At 54.4% G+C, this 16,215-nt stretch overlaps 4 protein-coding genes across 6 annotated transcripts; 2 read left to right on the top strand and 2 right to left on the bottom strand.

Moving 5' to 3' along the window:
• Positions 1-1,177: 1,177 nt before the first annotated feature.
• On the top strand, positions 1,178-3,338 carry LMH87_006131 (uncharacterized protein; the record flags this gene model as incomplete). The annotated part of the gene is made up of 5 exons (XM_056203969.1): positions 1,178-1,418; positions 1,511-1,665; positions 1,737-1,827; positions 1,898-2,267; positions 2,324-3,338. The coding sequence occupies 5 exons, from the start codon at positions 1,178-1,180 to the stop codon at positions 3,336-3,338; spliced, it is 1,872 nt and encodes a 623-aa protein (XP_056059372.1).
• A 37-nt stretch (positions 3,339-3,375) lies between these two features.
• Positions 3,376-4,465, bottom strand: LMH87_006130 (uncharacterized protein; the record flags this gene model as incomplete). The annotated part of the gene is made up of 4 exons (XM_056203968.1): positions 3,376-3,471; positions 3,526-3,733; positions 3,805-4,101; positions 4,191-4,465. The coding sequence occupies 4 exons, from the start codon at positions 4,463-4,465 to the stop codon at positions 3,376-3,378; spliced, it is 876 nt and encodes a 291-aa protein (XP_056059371.1).
• A 3,572-nt stretch (positions 4,466-8,037) lies between these two features.
• Positions 8,038-12,540, top strand: LMH87_006129 (uncharacterized protein; the record flags this gene model as incomplete). Of its 3 annotated transcripts, XM_056203965.1 has the most annotated exons (2): positions 8,038-8,911; positions 9,142-9,191. In XM_056203965.1, 2 exons carry the CDS (start codon positions 8,038-8,040, stop codon positions 9,189-9,191), a joined length of 924 nt encoding a protein of 307 aa, XP_056059370.1. The 3 variants fall into 3 exon arrangements, with proteins under 3 accessions (XP_056059370.1, XP_056059369.1, XP_056059368.1); XM_056203967.1 differs by having other exon boundaries at positions 8,038-12,540; XM_056203966.1 differs by lacking the exons at positions 8,038-8,911; positions 9,142-9,191 and adding an exon at positions 11,407-12,540.
• A 1,272-nt stretch (positions 12,541-13,812) lies between these two features.
• Positions 13,813-15,489, bottom strand: LMH87_006128 (uncharacterized protein; the record flags this gene model as incomplete). The annotated part of the gene is made up of 3 exons (XM_056203964.1): positions 13,813-14,919; positions 14,987-15,176; positions 15,236-15,489. 3 exons carry the CDS (start codon positions 15,487-15,489, stop codon positions 13,813-13,815), a joined length of 1,551 nt encoding a protein of 516 aa, XP_056059367.1.
• Positions 15,490-16,215: the final 726 nt, after the last annotated feature.

Genomic DNA, 16,215 nt, shown 5'->3' with positions numbered 1-16,215 from the left:
GAAGCTACAGTAGGACAAGAAATTTTGTGGGGGGCACTGGAGCAGCTTGGAGCTTCCATTCACACTACGGCACACCACCTGCTACTTGCTTTTATTTCCGGGTACAAGATATCTACAAATGAAAATGAACCTATCTTTAAATGCGCAACCCCCAATCGATTAAACTGCTAGCTAGTTCGTTTCGCGAACTGCTTGTTTAACATCTTTTCTGTTAGCATGTACTCGATACAAACACCTGAGAGATGTCTATGTTACAAACGCTGTGACTAGTAAAGGCTATATTTCCGGCGCAGAGAAAAAGACAATGGTACGATCCCGGGTGAAAGGATTTCTGGGAGTGAATATGAAGGCAAAAATCGATTGTCGAGGCAAAAAAGAATTGGCAGAGGCAAAAAATGATCGTGGCAGGGTTCGAACCTGCGACCTTTTCGGATGAAGGTGATAACTGTAAACGAAACGCGATAACCACTACGCTACACGACCTCGTTACCAATTTTCTTAATTCTCCTCATAGAGGCATGGCAGAATGGAGCTACCTCTTTACGCCTCAATCAGGTTGAATTAGTATGTTTCAGTGGCTTCTATGCTATTCTGTAGTTGTAATGGTCTTGATCAGCGAAAATTGTCTTGTGAGTAAAAATTCGATCCACAGCTGCGGATGTCCAATTCGAGAAACGGTATACTCTAGATGCCGACTGAACTGATCCGCCTCCAGAATTTCGTTCTACATTCGCTAGAAAATTGTTCTAACTCGCGCGAGGACTATACAGTCTTGGGTTTTCAGGCAAAATTACTCGCGGGTAATTTGAAGGTCAACCATGAGAAACAAACGACTCGGCAGAAAGAGGCATTCTTGGAGCCTGCCATACAGGTAGACCAGCCACTCACTGTGTGTGGACGAGCACATGTGCCTTCTTTTCAGCCTCGTCCAGCTATCCATGTCTTAACCCTCTTTCTCTGCCTCACTTCATCAATCGCTATGTATATCTCTATTGCCATCTGGACTAATCAATTGGCTCGCCATCTCAATTGTCGCGTGATTACGACTGAATGTCTTCGGAGTAAAAACAGCACCACTACCCCGACGTGCCCGATAACTCCACACTCGCCAAGGTACCTACGATGCCGCACTCCGCGGGCCACCAGCAGCTCCCCCGCAGCGCCCTCTGCAGCGGAGATGCGCCCTGTAGCTACAGCACCCCGCGCCACTGGGGGAGCAACGGATTCCCGCGGCCGGCAATCCCTCCGATCTGCGGTGCGAGAGGAGCTCCAGCTACAATCCCGGCTGAAATCCCCAGCTCTTCCTTTCTGCATCTGCATACGCCAACCTTCGGACCTGAGAAGTAAGAGCAGCCAGTCTCGCGCGGTAATATCTGCTGCATTTCCAAAGAGACCAACACAGCGGGCCGCAGTTGATTGTAGGTCCAGCTCCACCAGAGTGCTTCTTAGCTACGCCGGCCATCATTTGCGTCATGGCGACATCACCAACGACATAGCTAACACGACGAAGCAGCTACTCGCACAACGCACAGCGTTTTCTGCCCCCTCACGTTCACAGCTGTTGAAATGGCCCTTTTGCAAAGAATTGCAGCCCAATCAACCCTTCGCTTTGTTCCAGCTGTGTCTATGACGCTGGCCCGAAACGCTTCCACCATGGCCCCCAAGGTACGCCTCGCCGCCGACCGAGCTGTTCGTCTCGCGCAGCAACCCTGCTAACACGCAACTCGCGCACGCAGCTCAACGACCCCTCGCTTCTGAAGCAAAATGTAAACTACATCAACGGTCAATTCGTACCGTCCATCTCTGGCAAGACCTTCAAGGTCACCGGTAGGTTTTACACAGCTCGCTGCTCTCCTCCGCCGGTAAGCATCGGCACGGCGCTAACTCTGCTTTCAAGATCCCTCGACCGGTGAACTTGTCGGCACCAGCGCGGAGGCCGACGTTGACGACACCAAGAGCGCCATTGAGGCGGCCGCCGAGGCCTTCAAGACGTTCCGCACCCAGACCGGCCGCGAGCGCGCCAAGCTCCTGCGCAAGTGGTTCGACCTCATGAACGAAAATGCCGACGACATTGCCAAGCTCATTACCTGGGAGAACGGCAAGCCCATTGCCGACGCCAAGGGCGAGACAGCCTACGCCGCCAACTTTTTCGAGTGGTTCAGCGAGGAGGCGCCCCGAACCTATGGCGACACGATCCCCAGCTCGCTTGCTGCCAACCGTGTGTGGACCGTCAAGGAGCCCGTTGGTGTTTGCGGCCTCATTACTCCGTAAGCTAGCTTTCGTTAAGGGCAGATACTGGCTGGCATACTAACTATCAGAATAGCTGGAACTTCCCCGCCGCCATGATTACGAGAAAGATTGGTCCCGCTCTGGCTGCTGGCTGCACTGTCGTCTGCAAGGCCCCCGGCGAGACTCCCTTCACTGCCCTGGCCCTCGCTGAGCTGGCGCACCGCGCCGGTATCCCCAAGGGTGTGGTCAACATCATCGCTTCTCTCGAAAACACGCCCGCTGTCGGAAAGGAACTCACCACCTCGCCCATTGTCAAGAAGGTCTCCTTCACTGGCTCCACCGGCGTCGGTAAGCTTCTCATGAGCCAGTCCTCTAGCACCCTGAAGAAGCTCTCTCTTGAGCTCGGCGGCAACGCGCCCTTCATTGTCTTTGACGACGCTGAACTCGACGCCGCCGTCGCTGGCGCCATCGCCTCCAAGTTCCGCTCGTCTGGCCAGACGTGCGTCTGCGCCAACCGCATCTACGTGCAGCGCGGCATCTACGACCAGTTTGTGACCAAGTTTGTCGAAAAAGTCAAGGCCTTCAAGGTCGGCAACGGCTTCGAGGAGGGCGTGACCCACGGCCCGCTGATCCACGACCGCGCCATCGACAAGGTCCAGAAGCACGTCGACGACGCCGTCTCCAAGGGCGCCAAGCTCCTCGTCGGCGGCCAGGCGCTGCCCGACCTCGGCAGCAACTTTTTCCAGCCCACCGTTCTCCGCGACATGACGGTCGACATGGCCATTGCCTCCGAGGAGACATTTGGTCCCCTGGCGGGCCTGTTCCCGTTCGAGACTGAGGCCGACGTTGTCGCCATGGCCAACAAGTCCGACGTCGGCCTGGCCGGCTACTTCTTCTCGCGCGATCTGGAGCGTGTGTACCGCGTCGCGGAGAGCCTCGAGGTGGGCATGGTAGGCGTCAACACGGGCATCATCTCGGACGTCGCGTCGCCGTTTGGCGGTGTCAAAGAGAGTGGTTTCGGTCGCGAGGGGTCCAAGTACGGCATCGCCGAGTACCAAACCACCAAGATGATTACGTTTGGAGGCATGAACAAGCCCCTACAGAGCTAAGCAGGTTGCGCGAGTAGATATAAATTAAAAGCCTAGTTCATGATTTAAAGTAATCTGCCAAATGCCACCTACTCAAAGCGACAAGACTTGTTTCGGGTATTTCTCTTTGACGTTGTCGTATTGCCAACTCTGTCTGATACATGTTCAAAATACAAACTTCTCAGCTAAATTATCGGTATTCGCGTACCTCCTGGCGCAGTGGAAGCTTCCTATCAAGGGTATGGAAAGCCTGCGTGCGAGGAGTAAAGGGCGTAGAGGTGAAGGCCTGCATCTCAGTGTCCTTGAGGTTTGGGGTGCTGTGAATCGATTCGGCATCTGATTCGTCCTCGAAGTGGCTTCCCTTTCTCGGCCACATGGCATAAATGGCAAATCCGAGGTTCAGTATATACAAGGCACTAAAAAAGCAGCAATAGTTAGCAACGACAGCATTTCCACCGGTATCGCACCATTCGCGGGTACGACATACTGCATGTAAAAGGTGGCGGCGAGAGAGCCCTGGGCAATCTGGCAAGACTTGTACGCGCCGTAGCGCTTGGCGAGGCCGCAGCCCTGGCGAAAGTACCAGGCGGCGGGCGAGGGATAGCGAGGGTCGGCGTAGTCGGGGCCAATCTGGCCGTAGACGCTGACGGTGTAGAGGGCGAGGAGCGCCATGTTGACGAAGACGGCGACGATGGGGAACCACAGCTTCATGATGAAAGCGATGAGCTTGGCCAGGAGGAAGAAGAGCGAGATGACGGAGATGGCGACGTTGAAGTTGGTCAAGCTGTGTGACGGATGTTAGTAGACTGTGAGAAGCGACGCCGCCAGCCGTCTGGGTTGTGTGATGTCGTAGTCAAGGGAAAGAAAACGTACGTGGAGGACCAGATGAGAGGCACCTTGGGCAGCGGCTTAAAGTTGGCGTAGGCGTAGAGAATCATGTTGGGGTTGGAGTTGAGGCCGTTGTCGTAGCCAATCTGCCACATCTTTGTGCGGTAGAGGTCGGGCTGCGCGATGCCGTAGATGACGAGCACGGAAATCAGGCCGGCGAGCTCGAGCGGCATCAGCCAGACGGTGGCCTTGCGCGAAATCGTGGGCCACTTGCGGTGGACGAGGCGGTAGGACCGCTCCTTGGCTGAGAAGAAGCCCATGATGAATGGCGCGGGCGGCGCGGGCGTGTCGAGCGCTGCTTGCGACAATGATTGATTTTCGATATATGTCGCGGTCGAAAAAAGGCCGGACAGCGGCTTTTTGGCGTCGAGACGTCACCGCCAAAAAATGAATTTCGTGACTTTGCTGGAGACTGCGTAGCGAGTCGGGCGTGCGTCGGACCTCGTCGATTCGGCCGGTGTGAAGTCGGTCCAACAGCAGCAGAGCTAATGAGAAACCAGGCCAGCTGCTTTCACTTTCTTCTGTCGATGCGCACTGTCGCAAAAGAGTTGAAGACGTCAAACCGTCAAAGGACGCGAAGCAAAGAGGAGGAGGGGGCCGCTGGCCGGGTTTAAAGAGAGGCCCAGTGGCCTAGGCGCCGGGGGGCCGTTTGATGGAGTGTGAGGCCCGGCATGGGAAGAGGGGTTATGCTGGAGGAGGAGCCAGTGGTGAGGCTGCTGTAAGCGCCCGGATCGGAACTGGGGTGGGCGATTGGACGGGTGCTGTGACGGCCCGGACCAATGAGCGGCGAGGGAGCGACGCAGAGCTGTGCGCTAGCCGTTTGCCCATCTTGAGCTTCTGGTGGGGATCTCGGGAGGAGGAGGTTGGAGCGATTTTGAGTGTGGTGGGGGACTGGAAAGGCTATATGGGACTGCAAAGCTACGACGAGTCTGCGTAGAGGTTTGTTCAACTCGCACCTGTGCATTTCTTTTTTTTTTTCTATAATTTTTTTTGTTCCTTGTTGAGTGGGCGTGGCTGAGAGTATGGTGTAGTTGGGGCCGTTGTGATATGGTGAGCTACCAGCTGCCAGGGGTGGGTCCTGGGGTCTAACAGTGCAGATGCGAAGGGACGTAGTCAGGAGTGTCGTCCAAGTTGATCGGTTGCGACGTGACGAACTTTACGTACGGTGATGTATGCGTTGTGATGGTTTATGGATAGCCACACATGGGTTTTCTTGCCAACATAACAGGCTTCCTCTTTTCTTTTTTTTTTTAAAAAACAATGGGAGATCATACAGTTCCCCGAATCCAAAGGAGAGCCGGCGTGAATGAATAGGAGCTGTACTAAATTGCACAAGAACAATTACGCGAAAGTAGCCCGTTGCGGAAGATGGATCGACTCTGGGCCGCAAACGAGACATTGTCAAATCTATACTCAAGACTTACAACGGCATTATAGACACAAACACAAGTTTATGACGCGGCCATTTGCTCGACGTGACTCGGCAACCATCACTACCCTACAGCTGTTATTAGCAGGATTTACCAGTAGTGGTGAAGGCCGCTAGCACAAGGAACGCGGTCAAGGCTACCGCTTGATAACTCGCCACTAGGTACGGCGAGCAGAGCAAAATGATGAACTAACTACTTGCCATCGACAGGCAGGTTAGAACGTGCCTTCTTTGCCAATAGTGGAAAGGTAGTTGTGCAAAAGTTGGCCCTACGGCCAAGCTGTGCGAGTCAACAACTGCACATCAGATAAAAGTCCGCCAGGCCAAGTAGCGGATATTCTAAAAGTTCGATTGCAGCTAAGACCACGAGACAAACAAGAGCAAGGCGCGATCGCCAGACCAGTGAGCGATCACCAGGCGACACGTCGCAATGTCTCGTCGGGCAAATTTTGCGTGTGCCTCTGCTGGCGGTCTGGACTGGTCCACGGTGGAGAGGGGGCCATCCATCCGCCTCGACATGGTGGCGCAACGGCTGAAGGACAAGCCCTCTGACCCCTGCTATCTAGCGGGCGGGTGGCGGCACATTTTGGGGACGAAATTATGCGTCGGTTGACAGGTGATGCGAGATGGGTGGTGTTTGGGTTCTGTCTGGCGGTGATTGTTTCTGGCGCGAGGATGGGAACGCCATGGCAGCGGCGTCGCAGAAGGCACGGGTCCGAGGGAGCCTGGGAGCAGAAAATGGATGCTGCATCGATACGGAAAACTGTCGCAGAGTTTATTAAAGTCTTAGCAGGCACTGCAGGAAGGAGAAGAACAAAGTTGAGATTGATATCAGTACCTACCCGCTGCGCACCGCCGCAGATGGGTGCGCCCTGACCCACCAGCGACAAGTGCTGGGCGTACTGGCAGGCACTGAGTAATGACCGTCCACATTCAGCAGCTGTGCATCCCCGGCCTTGTCACATTTCGCCTGCATTTCCGGACCAGGGATGCAGAGGGGGTCCGCAGATGGCAGCAGTTCATGGCGGATGCACAAAGCCTCGACGAGTGGCGTGTTCGTGGTTGTGGACGGATTTTCCTGTCGTGTGTTGAAGGGCAAACAGAGGCGCTGGTGTTGTGTTGTGAGCAGAGTCCTAGAGCGAGTCTCTGGCAGCTGGCGACTGCATAGATGGGCGTACCTAGGTACCTACCTAGGTAGATGACAAGACGGACCGGCAGCTGGCAATTGCCGTACCTGGTAAAAGCGGACGTGAGGCGTCTCGACGCGTTCAACAAAACCAGACGCACTGTTTGTCCTGTCAACTGTTGACAAATTGGAAGCCCGTACCCAGCATCAGGCTCTCGGGCGAGACATGCTGCCGACTAACTAACATGTACTTGGCGCTGCTGAGGCAAGCTCTCACGCCAAGCTCGACCGTGGCTTCGTTGCTTGCACCACCGTCAGACCCTTGGACCTCCCGTCAGCTTAGCCCGGCCATCCTTAGTCCCGGCCTCCGTGCGACCCTTCTGAATCAGACTCGTCGCCTGCTGGACACAGCATTAGCTGCATCGCCGTTGTCGTCCCCGTCCGCCTCCTTCCGAAACGGCACCTAGTTACTAGGTAGGCAGATCCTCGTCCAGCCGCTAACCTACTACTGGTGGGCTTGTGCGTGCCTGGCTATGTTGGACGCCCAGGTAGGTAGAACAGATGTGACGGTGACGGCTGCACTGCGTTCTTGGACCCTTCAAGACTTGATAGCTTATTGACTAGTTGATTCTGACTTTGTACGACAGCTGCTTCCTCGACCAATTCCGGCCCTGGGTCTCGAACGTATCCCTGCCGCTAGCGCGCTGTCTCGGCCGTGGTCCTGTCCTTTGTACCACCGCCGCCCAACACGCCAACATTTATTATACACGCTCCCTCTTGACCAACGAAGCGCTTCCCATCCGCAAATTCATGCTCAGTCTTCTGGTACAGATGCAGTATACCTTGACCCAGCTCTCGCCTCATTATCCGCATCGCCGCCGCACCCTGGACGTCTGCATACCCACCTCGCTGACATCCTCCGCGCCCATCGCGATCTTCCACTATTGTCCCCTACCGGTTGGATCAGAAGGTCGAGACCAAGGCCCAGACCCAGGGGACCCCCAAGCCACGCGCACTGCAGTAAAACAATACTACACGCATTATTAAGTTAGCAAGCCGATTGCTCTGTCGCTTTCGGTGGCCTTCGGTGGCCCTGTCGCCTTTTTCTTCTCCTCTGGCGGACTCCGACTTGCTTGGGCTCCCGCAACAACCCTTCCAACCCCACAGCGACTAAAGCCTACCTCTAGGGTCTAGATACCCAATAACCTTTCTCTGTCGACTGCAGCTTTTGTTCTCTCAAGACGCAGGCGCCTTTTGCAAAAACTTCCAAAACCTTGATGCATAGAGCCCAGGACCTGCACCCATCTCTCACCGACGACTCGACCTCATGCCCCGCCGACGACAGTGTTTCAAACCTTACCAAGCTCCCAACGCCCAACGGCGTCGACGTACTAGTGATAGCTTCACCCGGCCTTGCCGCTCCCGTCGCCTCTGAATGGTTGGCCGCCTCAACCGCAGCTGATACCGCCAACACGAGCAACAACCCGAGTCGCACCCCCGACGGCCTTCGTCCGAGGCGCTCTTCAGTCCTCGTTGGATCATGCGTTGCGTCTACTGATTTACTCTACGGCCAACCATCGCCATCTGTGCCATCCGTCCACTCAAACACCATCTTGCCCAGTGTGGTTGCCGGCGCTTTAACATTGCACAGCCGGCGCCTTGCCCAGCCTGACGCCGCCGCCTCGGCCCAGCCATTATACATACTTGGCAAGCGACCTTCTAGGGTTGCCCAGCTCGATTCCGTCATGGCATCTGGACCAACCAAGAAGTCCCGGACAAGTTCCTCACCTCCCAGGAGATTCGATTTACCTCACGCAGCCACAGCGCCTCTAACAAGAGCCTCAATCAGAGCCATGCGCGAATCTGTCTTCTCTCCCCTCTTCTTCTCGAACTCGCCTGCCCGTCATACAAGCAGGCCATCAGTGGACTCTACGGCAGATCTTGCTGCGGGCATGCTCTCACCCATCGGCGAGGATTCTCGTGAGACTGTTACGACTCTTAAGCTTCCAAGAGCAAACGTCAGCTCCGTCAGCCCTACGCTTTCTGGGAGCACCCCGGGCAGCATGGCTTCTTCCATAGACATCTCGGGTTCCTCGACTAGCCCCGACAGCATTGCAATCCCCAGCAACTTACAAATGATCCGCTCTATCGGTATACTAGAGCTTCTCGAAAATGATATACGGCCTACTTTTATGATCGACCTTCAAAATCCATCCAATACAACACAACCTCACCTTCCTATACAATATTATAATCCTTCCCTTCGCGCCTGTTACGATATACATCCTTTACTGAATGCCGGCTGCGATAACAACCCGATGACGCCCGAATTTAGTCACTTCAAACAATGGGCCCTGTGCTCGACGTCAACTGCGGAACAGCCAGAGCTTGGCTTCCCTTCCTGCGAGTATGGCCGCATCAACTGGACTAAGTCAACGGTTAGGCAACGATTTCGTTTCATTTCTGGTAGCATCAATCTCAGTACATCGCCCGAACGTTCCGATACTGGGGTCGCGAGCGCAGATACTCCGGAATGCATGGACGAGGATAGCTTACACGCCGAGCTCGAGGCACAGGCCGAGACTGCAGCAACCGATGTGGAACCAGCCGACTACTTCGGCGACGCTGCCGCTGAGAAACCTGACGATCGTCGCGTCAATACCTTTGAGAGAGCATTGATCGACCAAGCAAATATTGTGCAACCTGGGCACCCTGATGAATTTACCAACCAAGTGCTTCAGTCCAGAGAGTCGAGGCCCTCTTTCGACTGGACCAGAATACCAATGAGCGATTCCCTACCCAAACATATTAAGCTCGCAAAGACAACTGACTGGGCCTCCACACCGCTCGGTGCGATTGAAGACTGGCCCAACGAATTGAGGATGCTTGCCAATATCGTAATGGGCAGCCCGCACCCCGCCACATTATACTGGGGACCGGAATATATTTGCATCTACAACGCTGCATATATTGAGATAGCTGGCCAAAAACACCCGAGCATCATGGGAATGAGGAACTTCGACGCCTGGGCAGAAATTCACGATGATGTTGAGCCTGTTTTCCGGAGTGCCTGGGAATCCGGCCAAGCAACCATGAAACATGACAACCACCTCTTCCTACGTCGAGATGGATATCTTGAGGAGACGTTCTTCTCGTGGTCTCTGGTCCCTGTCGTTGGAGGAGACGGCCAAGTTGTAGGCCTTTACAGCCCTGCCTTTGAGAATACTCGCCGGAAAATCAACGAAAGACGCATGCTTACATTGCGAGAAATTGGTGAACGGACTGCTACAGCGACTACTGTTAGCGGATTCTGGCCGTTAGTTCAACAGGGACTTGAATACAATGAGCTGGACATCCCGTTTAACCTCATATATTCAACGTCGAAAGAAGATGCGGAAAGCGAGATATCATCTGTGCGTTCCGGAAACCTGGCAACTCCAATCCATTTGACACTTGAGGCGGCATCTGGGGTTACGGAGGGGCATGCTGCGGCTCCGAAGACAGTAGACCTGCGCACGTCTGAGGAAGGCTTCGCACCTTACATGAGAGAGTCCATCAGCGCGGGCGGCGTGCCTATCGTCTTGTCCCAAGAAGACGGCACTCTTCCCGCAGAACTTATTGAGGGTATCCAGTGGCGTGGATTTGGTGACCCGTGTAGGACAATTGTCGTCTATCCTATTGTCTCCACGAGCGGGGGCGAATCTATCACCGACTTTTTGGTTATCGGCGTCAACCCAAGACGACCCTACGACGACGATTACAGACTGTTTTTCCATTTGCTAGCCAGGCAGCTCGCAACTTCTATGGCATCGGCTGTTTTATTTGAAGAGGAGATCAAGCGTGGCCAAATGGCAGCTCAACTTGCTGCTGAGGATAGACGGGAACTTTCGATGCAACTACTTCTTCGAACGCAAGAAGCGAATGAAAGCGAAGACAGGTTTACTAGGATGGCGGCCTACGCACCTGTCGGCATGTTTATTGCAGATGCTGCAGGTAAAATCAACTACTGCAACGATATGTGGTGGCAAATTTCGCGTCACGCCCGCAACGACATTCTGGAGGATGCATGGATGGACCTTGTTCACCAAGATGACAGGAAGGCCTTGGGGCGTGCATGGACTACCTTGGTTGAAGAAAAGGTCACCGTTTCCCAAGAATTTCGTTTCAAGACTTTTGAGCAGGAAGGGGACCGTACCATGGATACTTGGGTTTTGATGAGCGCCTTTCCAGAGCAGAATGCTGACGGAGTTCTGAAGTCTATATTTGGCTGCATTACCGACATCTCTTCTCAAAAATGGGCAGAGAGAGTTCAGAGGGAGCGGCGAGAAGAAGCTGTCGAGCTCAAGCGGCAACAAGAAAATTTTATCGATATCACCAGCCATGAGATGCGCAATCCACTCTCCGCTATACTGCAGTGCGCAGACCAGATTGCAAACAATATCACTACATTCAACACGCGCAATGTCAAGGATGTGGAGGCACTTCTTGAAAGCTGCCTCGACGCGGCTCATACGATCAATTTATGCGCAAGCCATCAGAAACGTATTGTTGATGACATTTTGACCCTGTCGAAGCTGGATTCTAGCTTGCTCTCTGTCACTCCAGTAGCAGAGCAGCCAGTGAGGGTTGTGCGCCGCACGCTCAAGATGTTTGAAGCCGAGTTGGCTGCCCACGATATTGATTTTGACTTTACAGTTGACGATAGCTTTGCGAGACACGGCATCAAATGGACTATGCTGGACCCATCACGTCTCCGGCAAGTCCTCATCAACCTCATGACGAACGCGATGAAGTTTACCCAGGGGCGCCAGCATCGCCAAATCAAGGTCAATCTCAGTGCATCGCGTGACATTGCCGAGGTTGCCAGCGAGAACCTCTACTTTCCTCGAAACACCAACCAAATGGGCAGCGGGATCGATATTGAGAGCGAAGGTGATTGGGGCACTGGCGACAAAATTAATATTCATTGCAGTGTCTCAGACACAGGGCCCGGCCTTGCTGAAGAGGAGCTCCAGGTGCTCTTTCAACGCTTTCAACAGGCAACGCCCAGAACACATGTGCAGTATGGTGGCTCTGGTCTAGGCCTCTTCATCTCGCGCATCTTAACCGAGATGCAAGGCGGTCAAATTGGCGTCACATCCGTGGCGGGCCAAGGAAGCAAATTTAGCTTCTATATCCAAAGCCGTCAATGCGCTGACGCGCCGGAGCCTTTCGAGCCTCTGTCATGTTTTACACTCCCTCGGCAATGCCGCTTGCCCGCTGGCTCCGAAGCTGTCGCCCAAACCGAGTGCGCCTCGCAGAGCCAGCAGGCCACGCGCAAGCCCCCAGACCCGTCTCAAGGCCCGCGGTACGACGTGCTCATCGTGGAAGACAACCTTGTCAACCAGAAAGTATTGCAGCGCCAGCTCGTCAACTGCGGCAACACGACCTTTGTCGCCAACCACGGGCAAGAGGCCCTCGAGACGCTGCAAAAGTCTAGGTTCTGGGCAGGCAACGAGACGAACGGCGTCGACATTTCGGTCATTCTCATGGATCTGGAAATGCCCGTCATGGACGGCGTGACGTGCGCCCGCCACATCCGCGAGCTGGAGCGCAGCGGCACCATCACCAAGCATATTCCCATCATTGCCGTCACGGCATACGCCCGGCCCGAGCAGATTGCCAACGCCAAGGCTGCTGGTATCGACGATGTAATCTCCAAGCCGTTTCGCATCCCGGAGCTGCTGCCGCGCATCAACGAGCTCGTCAACCAGTATAGCACGCCCTCTGTCGAGGCGTGATTTGGCTGCTCTAGTCCATGACTACTGCTTACTACATATCGTGCATGCCCTCTGTCCCGAGGCATCGCATTTCCACTCCATCTTCTTTTCGCATTTGACTCTTATGACTGAGAGTGCGGCTTTGTTTTGGCCTCCTTTTTTGCTTGTTTCCCAGTTTAATGCATCTTGCAAAGCGACGGCGCATGTCCTCTTAATCATCCTTATCGCCTCCCCTTTGCCTGTGACAGCGCAGACAAGGAAGGAACACCTCGTTTTATCTTTTTTCTTCTTTTGCTTTACATTTTTCGTTTTCCCTAACAGTCAATGCTTCAAAAAAACGGTGAGACAAGGTTTTGCTGCGCGAGAATCCGGCAACGGACAACAGTTCAACGGAAACAGTACATGAGTTGGACTGGCATTTTTGCTTTTACTTGGAAGTTCCTCCATAATGAGCTTCTTTCTTATCTTCAACAACTATTCTTTCAAGCATATACGTGGAAAGTGGTCAATCCGTTTTGTTTTTCGGCTCCTTTTTCGGGTCAAGTTTTCTTCTTTCCAGGGCGCGAAGACATACATATATATATATGTGGTGTGGTGAGGGAGAAATTTTTGTCTACATTATTCTACGGACAGTGTTCGCCATAGAAACAGGTGACTGACACACGACTGTTATTACATTATACACACACAGATTAGCAGATACCCCTTCATGTTGAGGCTAGAAATACACGAGTTATGCCTTTGTCATTACATAAATGCTTGTGACGTTGCTCGATTTCTGTGACGTTGACATCTGCGGCCAGTTCATTCCACCTCACAGAAATCGACTTTCATTGCCAGGGGACCATCTCCGCCTTTCTCAACAACATTTTAATACTAGGCACACTCCATCACTTGCAAAGGCTCATTGTATAATAAGAAACACAGCAGTTGAATTAGGTATTACTATAATCTCCTCCTCCGGGTATCGAACAAAACAGACCAAATGCGTGCAAACTGTGCAATTTTTTTCGTCATTGGCGAGCCAATGTTTTTCTTGAAAACAAAAAAAGAAGTCTTCCGTCGTAGTGCCTGGTGCAAAACAGTATGGAAAATGGTATCAATGAAAGCAGTCTTGACAGGGTATCTTGGTATCTTGTGAAGAAATGCAGAACCATCCTTTTCACTCCCAGCCCTCTCATGCGTGTTGGTATATTTCTTTTGTCGGAATAAATGTTTGGGGTTTTCGCGTGACCATTATCGAAGAGCTGATGCGTCTTGCGTGCGTCAAGCTAGACCACATCAGTCTGCCATCTAAGCAGAGGCGGTGACAGCGGGAGCAGCAGCGGTCGCCTCGGTCTTCTTCTCGCCCTCACCCTCGGCAGCCTTGATAACCTGCTCGTGGATGTCGGCAGCGGTTTCCTCCGTCTTAGGCTGAGCGTCAGTCGTGGTCTCAGTGGCAGTCTCCTGAGACTTGGCGGCCTCCTCCTTGGCCTCCTCGGCCTTGGTGGCGCCCTTGCCCTTGATAGTAGCACGGAGCTTGGAGAAAGCACCAGTCTTGGCCTCACCGGTGGAGGGGGAGGCATCGCGCTTGCCGAAGAAGGGAAGAGAAGACTTGCGCTTCTCCTTGACGTCGGTCTTGGGCTCGACAGGGGCGGCGGCCTCGACGGGGTCAGCGGCAATCACCTCCTCAGCGAGAGGGGTGGTGGTGTCAACGGGAGGGATGACGGGAGCAGTCTCAGCAGCGCCCTCAGTCTCCTCGGCGGCAGCCTCGTTCTCAACGGCCTTGGGCTCAGCAGCCTTCTTCTCTTTCTTGGAGAAGACACCACCGAAGAAGCTATTGCGCTTGTTGGCAGTGGGCTTGACGGCCTCGGCGGCGGGCTCCTCGGTAGCCTCGACGGGGGCAACGGCCTCCTCAGCGGGAGCAACCTCAGTGTTAGCCTCGGTGGCCTCGACGGGGGCAACAGCCTCGACGGGGGCAGCGGCCTCAGCAGGGGTCTCCTCAGTCTTGGTCTCCTCCTTGGGCAGGACGTCCTTTTTGCCGAAGCCGAAGAAGGAAGCGCGCTTGCGGCTGGCAGAGCGACGCTTGGGCTCCTCAGTCTTGGGCTCCTCCTTAGCAGCCTCAACGTCCTCCTTGGGGGCGTCCTCAGTCTTGGGGGCGTCGGTAGCCTCCTCAGCGACAACAGGCTCAGCAGTCTTGGCCTCCTCCTTAGGAGCGGGCTTCAGAGACTCAAGAGTGTTCTTGTAAGCCTCAGACTCGGTGACGGAGACGGCAATCTCCTTGGCCTCGGCGATCTTGGCCTTGATCTGGGCGACCCAGTTGTCTCGCTCGGCGACGTTAGCGGCCTTGAAGGTGTGCTTGTTACCCTTGGCAGTGAAGTGGAACTTGTTGCCATCGACCTCCGGCTCAGAAGCGTGAGACTGTCGCCAGTTGTTAGCGTTGCTGTTTGCACTGAGCGATACTGCCTGTCGATGTGTGTAAACTCACCAGGTTGATGACGGTGTGGGGGGCCTTCTTGTCGCCAGAGAAGAGGAGACCCTTGCCAGTGTGAGCAGCCCAGGAGATGTTGTCGAGAGCGCCCTCGGCGGACTTCTGGGCCTTCTTGTAGGTCTCGAGAGCCTTGGCCTCGACGGCCTCCGAACTGAAGAAGAAGAACTCCTTGCTACCGAGCAGGTTCCTTTTTCGAGTGGTTAGTGGTTTTCGAGGCAAGAAGACTGGTGTCTTGCGTGAACTTACTTGGGGAAGCTCAGGCCCTGGGCCTTGTAGCCAAGATGACCCTCCTCGATGGGCTTGGCCTCCTCCTTGACCTCCTCAGCAGCAGCGGGCTCCTCAGTCTTACTCTCCTCAGTGGCGGGAGCAGCAGCGACGTCGACGGGTGTGTCCTGGGTGACAGCGGGAACCTCGAGAGCGGGAGCCGTTTCGGGGACAGCAACGGCGACCGGCTCAACGGCAGCGGTAGGGACCTCAACGGGCTTCTGAATGTCGGCCATTTTTCTGGATTAAAAGTAGAGTATTGGGTATCTTAAGTGGGTATCACAACAACAAAGAAAGACGGATGGTATAAAAGAAAAAACTGGGAACCAGAAAAACGGCGTCCACGAAGATGATGAGAACAGAGGATGGTGTGTGAGAGGAAGAAGGAGGGAGGACGAGGCAAAAGGGGACGATGGGGGGTACTTATTTGGATTGCAAAGGGCGGGAGAGCCAGGGCAACAATGCAAATTAGAGGAGGGGGACGGACGGGCAGGAGAGGCGCCAGGTTACAGGTACAAGCCAGAGGAAGCTTGCAAGGAGGTAGCTCTCAGTCAAGTGGGTGCCGGTGACCTGACCAGGAAGCTGCTATTTACTGGTGGCAGTCCAGTCAGTGCCTGAGCTTGCTGCTGGGGCGCCATCTGGGCGGCGGCAAGAGTGCTACTAAAAGTGCCTGTGACGGGGGTCCGGTAGGGGAGGGGAGGGGGCGCGGCACCAAGAATAGTGGGTGGTTCAGGGCAGGGTGTGTGTGTGAATGCAGAGGTAGCGGTACTAAGGGGACCAGCTGCAATCACCACCAGGCGTTTGTACTACCAGCACGCGCAGTGAAAAAAATCTATCCGTACCAGGAACAGGTCAGGATAGACTGGGGCCGGCGGCATTAGCCTGGCCACTGGTGAATACGGGCAAGCAATGTAAAGGGTTCATTTGGCAGAAGGGGGCCGCAGAGACCAAGTTTGAGGAGG

This window comes from Akanthomyces muscarius, chromosome 1, assembly GCF_028009165.1.
Source record: "Akanthomyces muscarius strain Ve6 chromosome 1, whole genome shotgun sequence".
In the NCBI taxonomy this organism is placed as follows: domain Eukaryota; kingdom Fungi; phylum Ascomycota; class Sordariomycetes; order Hypocreales; family Cordycipitaceae; genus Akanthomyces; species Akanthomyces muscarius.
The sequence above is the reverse complement of the archived record's forward strand: the minus strand, read 5'-3'. Positions and strand labels throughout refer to the sequence as shown.